General features: G+C 44.8%; 1 protein-coding gene across 1 annotated transcript in view; it reads left to right on the top strand.

Moving 5' to 3' along the window:
- Positions 1-9,358, top strand: part of FHOD3 (formin homology 2 domain containing 3) — a 469,739-nt gene that overhangs the window by 372,140 nt on the left and 88,241 nt on the right. Inside the window, exon 14 of the mRNA XM_010849782.1 lies at positions 642-856. Within this exon, the coding sequence (XP_010848084.1) occupies positions 642-856 (215 nt within the window). The remainder of the gene's footprint in view (positions 1-641; positions 857-9,358) is intronic.

Here is a 9,358-nt window from a genome sequence, read left to right as displayed (position 1 = left end):
TCTTTGTTCTTTTAAACTGACTTTGATGAATAAACTATATGTGACGTCAGGGCCAAGCTATTGGATGTCTGAGTCCTACTCAGAAATATTTTAGAATATAAAAAACTTTCCATGGTCGACACGGAGAGAACAAAGTGAATTCCAGTCACATTGCTGTTAGCGTTGAAGCAGGTTCAGAAATCCAGGGAAGGCTTCATCCAACAACCTTTTGGTATTTTGGGGCATTGTTCCTGTCTGCTGCACCAAGGCACCCTCCCATTTCACAGCTGCGAGCTCTGAGGGCGTGTGGTTTTCAGCTGTCACTGTTGGGGCTTTTTTGATGGTCATTATTGCTGTTTGGCTTGTTTGCACAAATGTTTCCTAATAGAGCAAACTAGGATTCTGCAGCAGTGATCTGGTATCTGGAGACTGTGATGTTACCACTTCCCCCAATTTGTTTGGTTATGAATGATGCAGGATTTTTAATCATTAGCATCTTGGCTTTGCTGGGTGTTTTTGGCAGACGGGCCCTCCAGCCAGCCCTGCGCTGTGCTCTTTGCATCAGGAAACCAGCTCACTCTGCAGGTGTTTCATCCATAAACAAGCACCAGCCACGGGCTCCTCTTTCTTTTTACGGAAACCCTTTGGAATTTAACTTTCAGATACAAATACTTGGAGCAGTTGGCAGCTGAGGCGCATGAGAAGGAGCTGAGAAGCCGGAGTGCGAGCCGGGGCAGAGCTGACCTCTCCTTGGACCTGACCTCACCGGCAGCCCCCGCCTCCCCCGCCCCCCTGGGTCGTAGCCCTTCATCTCTAGACTCGCAGGAGGTTCCCACGGTATCATCCTCCTCCCCAGGAACGCCTCAGCATCCCCAAGGTGAGTGAAGGGAGAGGAGAGGGGAACTGATGCGGTAATTAACATCAGACAGGCTTCTAGGCAGCAGGAACCATCCCAATGTGCAAACTCATACTGAGAGGCAGGCAGCTAATGGGAAGCTTCAGGGGTGGCTGTGACCTGAGCTGTCACTAATAGCAAGGGGTTTGCAAAGCCACTTACTACAGCAAAATTATTTATAAAGCTTGTCAGTGTATGATCACTGGAAAGGGAGAATGCTGAAAATAAGACTCACTTTGACATTTAATCCTAATTCACAGGATAATAAGTTAGGATTAATTTATTCCTCTGTCATTTGCATGTTCTCTATTTATTGGCTCTGCTCCTCCCGTAGGAATTGTCGGTCTGGTTTAAGTTACACTGATAGAGGGTAAAATTAACCAGAGCAAACAAAGAAACATGGACCTCATGCAAACAGAAGTAAAATATTGAAGAAGGAAAAAAAAGAAGATAGTAAAGATGACTGGCCTGTGGTATGGGGGTGGGTGTAGATGCTTGTGTTAGAAGCAGACAGACAGGCTCTCCCTGGAGAAACTGCCTGTCGTCTTAGCTTTATTTGGAGAAAAGCAGTGCCATCGTACCCTGCAGCCTCGGAGCATCAGCAGATTTCCTGATGGCTCTGCAAATTGTGGGTCCGTTTTCTTTCACGTTGTCAGAGAGGATGGTCCTCGGGTACAGGCGCCTAACCCTGCAGCCAGCACGGTTTGGTTTAATCGAGTGTGATGGCTCGCAGCCTGCTGTAGGCTTAGCCAACTGAAGACAGCGGAGACACTAAACTTTTAACTCTAGGAAGGTTGACTAAACATGGCGTAAAGTCTAATTTAAACAAGGCAGGACTCCATGACCTCAGCAGAACTGGCTGTAACTGAACCATCTTGTCTGTCCAGTTCTTTGCTGGCTCTCCGAGCCTTGGGGCTCAATCTCCTGGAGCGGGCTGGTTCCATCCCAGCTCCCCATCACGTCCTGTTACTCCTGGTCCTGGAGCCATGGAAGATTGTCCTGGGCAGATGGCTCAGTCCTAGATGAGTAATGTCGGTCTTAAAATGTTAAGACTCTGGGAATCAGGAAAACAGATTTCTCTGTAACAGCAGTGTGCTTTCCAAACTCAGCCTGATATCACTGTTCTATCTAAATGGTGGTATTTCCAGAGGCCATATAAAAAATATTCCCCCTGCAAGCTGTGGTTCAGGACTTAATCTGGATACTTTTAACTCTAAGAGTTGTTATCTCCAGCACTTTACAGAAGGGTTTTGTCCAAACTGTGACGTACAGAATGGCCCCAAGCTAAGAAGGAATTGTCAGTATCTATAAATACTATTTGTCCTTGAGATTTTTAATCTATTTGATGTTTGTGGCAAAACCAAGACAGTTCCCTGAGTATTTTGTCCAGTGTCAGTCAAACTTGAAGCCATCCTATCCAATTAAAAAGAGAGTGTTTTAAACTTTAATCAGAACACAGGAAATATTTTGTATGTACATAATATGCATTTGTGGAAGGTTATTTCAGTATGCTTTCAGAAAGATAAATAGCAAATGTCATTTTCCTCTTCAGAGAAGGGGTAAACAGAGACTAAGAAAATGTTTGACTGAAATCACACCCTAAATGGTTATCTACATCAGAAAAAGGAATATTGGACTTGAATTTAGACACAGTTACAAATTAACGAAACAGCATTGGTGTTTCCTTTTTCCTTAGGGAGAGGGGAGACGCAGTGGCTCTTATAGAATCTAGAAACACTTCCATCATATATTAAGTTATTATCATCCATCAAATCAGCTGGAGCCAGCAAAGTGTTCTAACATCCTTGTCCTAGTATATAACCGAGTTATTCGATTGGAAAGTCTAAGTGTAGAAGAAGAAAGGCTGTAGGAGGATGCTCTCAAGAGAACTGATGAAGCATCTTTCTGATTTGGAGCCATTGGACCAGAACACAAAGTAGGTGTGGCGTAAGGGCTTTTCTTCTCCTGGTTTGTTACTATCTTGGAAGCATTCCACGAGGTCCCGGTTACTGGTCTCATCTTTTCACCAGGTCCCCGTTTTCAAATGCTCAGAGTAATTTTTTGCTGATCCCTAATATTTAGAATATTCCAACAGCTGGGGGAAGAATAAAATATATAATCACACATCCAGATGTTTGTCTTGCACCGAACACCTGGCACATGGTCCAAACATGCCAGGGGTTGACTCGCTTTTTCGTTCTTTATCCTTGTGGGGTCATGTGCTAATAATTCATTTCTCATTTCTGTAGCACTTAGCTGCTTCCTTCCAAATGCTGCTCTTTAATACCTTGTGGTGCATCTCAGTAAGGAAGGGGAGATGCTCTTATCCATACTTCACGGAGGCTCGGATAGATGGGGATGTGCTTCAGATCTTGCTGGTGCCATGCTGGGAGTAAAGATCACTGTTTCACTCCCAACCCAGCCATTCATTGTATCATGGTATCTGTGGTGATGCTCCCAAGAATCCCATGCCATCCCCTCACGACCCTCTCCCCAGTATCTATCAAAATTGTGACCTACATTTCAGAATTACATTTACAAAGAAAAAGGAACAGCAAATATTTATTCCTGAATTATGTATACCTTAGGGTTAAAGGTCACTCTGTGAGTTCTTACGTAAATTCTTTTGATAACAGAATATATGAAAACATTAAAGCTTTCCCTCCCTTTTCCCTTACAAAATATATTTACGAAGAGGGAAGAGTTAATGGTAAAATACCTGTAGCGTTATGTGGCGTCTAGTGAGATCTTTCAGCCAAAAACCTTCCCAGCTAAATCTGCTGTAACTTTTGTGTAAATCACGCCACTGCTCCCACCATCGAGTCATTGTGTGCTTGAATTATTTTTCCATCTGGCCCTCTTGTGGTTCATAGCAGGTGTTTGTCCCAGTGGTGCCTAAAACTGGTGGTGATGATCTGAATATTTTCCCTTTGTGTCAAACTGCCAGGCCCATGCGCGCTCATTTGCGCTGTGCTCTCATTAATGGAGACGATTAGCCCCCAGTTTAGGCAACCATGGAAGGACCGCTCTCTTCATCCATTGCTTTAATTATTATTTTTTAAATTTTATTTACTTATTGGCTGCACTGGGTCTTCATTGCTGCAGAGATGGCTTTCACGGCTTTCTTTACTTGTGGAGACGGGGGCTTCTCTTCGTTGCGATACAAGGGCTTCTGACTGCAGTGCTTCTCTCGTTGTGGAGCACAGGCTGTAGGGCACCGGGGCTTCAGTAGTTGTGGTCCCAGGGCCCCAGAGCACAGGCTCCGTAGCTGTGGTATGCGGGCTCAGTTGTTCCGAGGCATATGGGATCTTCCCTGGCCAGGATTTGAACCTGTGTCGCCTGCATTGGCAGGCGGAGTCTTATCCCCTGGCCCACCAGGGAAGTCCCATTGCTTGAATTATGCTTTCCTTATTTTCACTGAGCCCTCATGGTATCCATCAGAATATCTATCCAATAAATGTGTTTCCTGTTATTTTAAAGCTTTCAGAGATGACTCTGGAAACACACAAGTTTTCCACACTAGGTAGAGAAAAGGTGCAACGTTCTTTTGGAATGGAGTTCTTCGATGTGGCTTTAAGGAAATTACTCTGAGGATTGAAAACAATGATCATCTAGGAACTCCCTGACAGTCCAGTGTTTAGGACTCTGCACTTTTAATTCCAAGGGCCTGGGGCTCAATCCCTGGTTGGAGAACTAAGATCCTGCAAGCCACTTAATATGGCCAGGGAAAAAAAAAAGATAATCTATAGGCCCACAGTGAAGTCAGTGCAGCAAGGTAAACTGTTAGGCCAGGGGTGTCAGATCTTGGTAACCTATTTCATGGAAACAAAGTGGAGAAAATCGCTGATCTCGAAACCAGGTTTTGATGGTGGTCCCTGCAGGATGTCTCGGGGTTGAACTGCCTTCCTTGGAGGCTAGAACTGTGTTCTTCCCAGGCTCCCTGGCTCCAATACCGGAGTGCCCCCTGAGGCTAAATGAGAGAAATGACCATCCCCAGGAGAAGGAAGATGCTGTCAAGAGTTGATAAGGTGATTTCACTCATTAATATAGCCACGAAAGCACACATAATGGCTAGATTATTTTTCTTATTTTGAGCTCGGTACTTTTTATTTTACACACAGAGCTAGCATGTTACAGATGCATTTAAAAATTTACCATACTCTATTAATTCTATGTCAAGGAAAAATACGTTCAACAGTATGATTTTTTTCTACCTGTAATTGATTCCTACATATTTCCAAATGTCTTACTCTTTGGCGCTGGAGATATAAAATGTGGCTTATGTGGTCACGGCCTATTCACCAGCACTCAGCTGGAGGCACTTACAGAAATTATGGGCATGGTAAACTAATATTTTCTCTAAACCATGAATAGAACCTAGGTCTCCCACCTTGCAGGCGGATTCTTTACCAGCTGAGCCACCAGGGAAGCCCAAGAATACTGGAGTGGGTAGCCTATCCTTTCTCCAGGAGAACTTGTTGACCCAGGAATAGAACCAGGGTCTCCTGCATTGCAGGTGGATTCTTTACCAGTTGAGCTACCCGGGAAGCCCCTAAGCATTTACAGTACTGGTAAATATGATAATTCTTCTAGTCTTCTGATCTTCACACCTGGAAATAAAATATAGACATACAGTAATGGCATGAAATGTTCGATTTGTTTCCGTGAATCATCATTTTTCATCATTTTCATTCATCATGGCTACTGTCATCGTTACCAGTCACTGACTGAGCATCTTTGTTACCTTCATTGTGTAACATATTTTTGGTGTCCTTCAGGCAAAAAGATGCTCTCCTAGGTTACCCTGTCCACAGGGTAGAGATCAGAAACATCTGGCATCCTGTTTCCAGCTGGCACAGAAGCAATGGAATATCATCCATCATCAGCCTAATGCATGCTGGTTCCCTTGCATAAAGCTTCTGGACACCTCCAGTCCAGGATTTCGTGAGCTGGCAGGAAACTAGATTCCTGGTGGTTCTGTGACTCAGGGCTGCCCCACCTCACCTGACTGCTGCTACTTAATGCCATTTGTTCAATGAGACAGAATCTCTCAGAGACTCAACCCAAGGGCAAGGCCAGGGCCCTGCCTGCTATGCCTGCCGGGGAACATTTGACAGCCTTTGTGAATCATGGGAGTTTTCTGCTTGCCATTTCTCCATTTCTAAAAAAAAGGAACAGATAATACTTTCCCATTTTTCCTCTTACAGAGAATGACAGTTGCCTGCAGTATGTCTTCTTGTCCCATTTTATAAAACATTAAATAGTCCTAAGTTTTTTTGGAGCAAAGTATAAATCCTACTGAAGTTTACTTAAGTAAAGATAAGGCTCAGAGTGGCATTGGGACTGTTGTTAAAGCAGGATATTATATGAGTGCCATGATAATCTCATAGATGACAAATAGACGTCAATATCTGCCAAAGGTCTGAGACTTCACCCTACTTAAAAGCTAGTAAGTTAGCCCGCCATGATCTCATGGATGTTGGCAGAAGACACGAAACTCCTGGGTCAGAAACAAAGGACTTTATTACTCACAGCGATAGTAGTAGCCAAGATAGCAGCATTTGTGCCATTTCTGCAAGTCGCAGTTTCCACAAGGTGATGTGAATAAGCCCACGTGACACCTGCACACACTGAGTGGAACCCTGAGTTGAAGGATCTCAAATCTTTATTGGGCAGTTAGCGCATCTTCCCTTTATCCCAGAGGGAGACGTGATCTTGCTCACAGTGGGCGATAAACCAAGTAGTGGTTGGTTCCAGAGGGAGACTGTCTCTGTCTTACAAGGCTGTTTTCTATGCATACCTCCTCAGAAGGATGGTCCAGAATCAAGGCCATGGTGGCTTTGCTTGTCAGACTCCAGAAATGAGAGACCCATGGAGAATTGTTTCCAAGGTTGGGGTTATAGTGATTTTTAACCAACCTTTATCATCAAATTCTCATTCTAAAAACTGTTTAATGTAAACAAAAAAATCCAAGTTTGAAACAGCTGTTGGCTTGTTTGTTCGTATTTGACAAGAAGAAAGAGTATCAGGAGCTATAAAGCCCAGTGGGGAGCAGATGCTGTGTGCGTCTGGAGATGCTCCAGGGCATCCGGAGAGACAGGAGTGCCTTTCATCCCAGGGGAAAGCCTTTGGTAAGTGTTTACAGCTACAGTCAGAAGGCCTCCCTGGGTGGGGGCTGTGGACCTCCTTCAGTCAGTGTGGTACAGCAAAGAGGAATAACTCTCAGGTTTCTTCTCGCCTCCTTATCTGTGCTCAGGACCTCGCTCTCTCCTCTGCCATCTCCATCTCCCCTCTTTCCCCCCAGCGTCCCTCCTCCCCCATACCCCTGCCTTCCCCCACGCACTCCCCCAAGGCATTTGTACAAAGTGGTATAACACCAGCAGTGAGGCAGGATGATCAAACACTGGTTTTCCAGCCCCTAAGAGGATGCTTTTTCAAGACCTTTCCTGAGTTCCACAAATCTTTAGAGCTTTCCAAAGCTGTGAGATCTTCTAAAGAAGCCACCTCCACCCGATACACTGGGAAGTTCCAGTAGCTTTTTGTTGACTTTCTAGGTTCAGCAACTCTGTCTTTCTTCTAGAACTCTCTAGACTCGAAAGTGTTACTGGGCTTTCATGTCGTGGTCGTCTTCTGTCATTGTGATTTCATCATCTTGTCTCACATTTGTCCTCATTTTGTCTCAATCTTCTTACCAACTCTTCTTCTACCTGCCCCCTAGGTGTCAGAGTTTTCCAGGATTCCTTCTCCAGCAACTCCCTGTGTTCACGCCACACCTCCTGTACCTTCACAGGCCCATCTGTGATTTTTAGCAACCTGCCGAGTGCTGAAATCCACCGTGTCTGCCTCTCCAGCTGTGGCCTTCCTGAGCTCAGGACTCATGTATCCAACCTCCTTAGACATCACCATCTGAATACGCCTTAGACACTTCAGACTTACCGAGTACCAGTCAGGGGCATTTTGATGGGAGGTGTCCCTCATCTTTCCCCCATAAAACTAACAAATCTGCTCATACCTCCCAGTCCTTGTCTGGTTAAGACCATTTCTCTTGGCCTCCTTATTTAAGTTGGAAGCAGATAGGTAACTTTGACTTCTCCCTTAATGCTTACCCCTACATCCAGTCAATCACCAAATGTCGATGTGCTCTTTTCCCTCAAATCAGCCCTCTCCCTTGTCTCCCCGTTGTCAATGCTTCAGTCCAATCTTAACCATCCCTGATCTGGACCATTTCTATAGCTTCTACTATATCTCACCTCCCCAGGTTCTTCTTATAGCCCAATCCCCTCCCCACCCCCCAAAAAAAATCATGTCTATACCATGATTTTAAAACCCGTTAGTGGCTCTCCATCATCTACAACATGAAGTTAAGACCTTGCATGGCACTCAAGACTCTTGGGTATCCAGTCCCCACAATGAGTTTCTTACCACCGTAACCACCTTTACATGTTACGCTCCATCAGGACCAAACCACCCTCATAGTGGAAAGGTGTCTTGTTCTGTCTGTTTTTCTCTTGAGCCATTCTTGAATCTCATGTGTCTCTTGTGGTTTAAACAGCTTACTGCACCCAGTGTGATTTAAGAGTCCAAGAACCTGTAGTTGGAGAGAACGTGGCCGGTGACTCTAAGCCCAGGACTTCTTACAGCGTTCCACTGAAGCTCAGTGAAAACTGGCTTATCGGAACTCTGAGGGCGGGTGTGGGATCTCCAAGGTGGTATCTTCCAAAAGGACTTTTAAAAGTAATTTTGAACATATATGGATTTCATCTTAAGAGGTGGTTTAGGCCCGAGCCTGTTTGAAAACTCTGGCTCTAATTTTGAGGACAAAGCTGGATTGTATTTTAAAGGCATACAAATTCATTAGACCGGTGAATCGGTATTTTGCAGGTAATATGTGTCTTTTTGGAATAAGCCTAAGTGGACTGAGTTTGGGCCCATCCTAATGAACCTGTTCCTATAGAGCAATGATTCTCAGCCAGGAGTGGTTTTTGCTCTCAGGGGACATGTGGTAGTATCTGGAGATATTTTTGGTTGTCAGAACTGGGAAGGAGCCAGGAATGCTGCTGAATATCCGACAATGCATAGGACAATAGGCTGCAGCTCCCCACCCCCCCACCCCACCGCAACAACAAAGACATATCTGACCCCAGATATCCAGAGTCCTGAGTCTGAGAAATCCGGCTCCAGAGTGAATCTGAGTGAACAGCTTAGAAAGAATTGGCCCGACACCAACGGCAAAATCTAAAGAATTTTCAAAGCTGTGAGCATTTTCTCTTGGGACCTTTTTCACATTTATATGATTAAACCACAAGTTTAAAGTCCATGGTGTTAGTTATTAGCTCTGAACTGAGGAGGTCCCTGGAATCCACACCATTTGGAGCAGCTATCATAGAACTGGCTGGCCCAGCCCTCAGTTTCATAAGACCTGCCAGAAAGCCAAGTCCTGGCAAAGTCATCGAGACACCATCACAGACTGAAATCAATTGAAGC

Source organism: Bison bison, unplaced genomic scaffold, assembly GCF_000754665.1.
Source record: "Bison bison bison isolate TAMUID 2011002044 unplaced genomic scaffold, Bison_UMD1.0 scf7180017864286, whole genome shotgun sequence".
Classification (NCBI taxonomy): domain Eukaryota; kingdom Metazoa; phylum Chordata; class Mammalia; order Artiodactyla; family Bovidae; genus Bison; species Bison bison.
The sequence above is the reverse complement of the archived record's forward strand: the minus strand, read 5'-3'. Positions and strand labels throughout refer to the sequence as shown.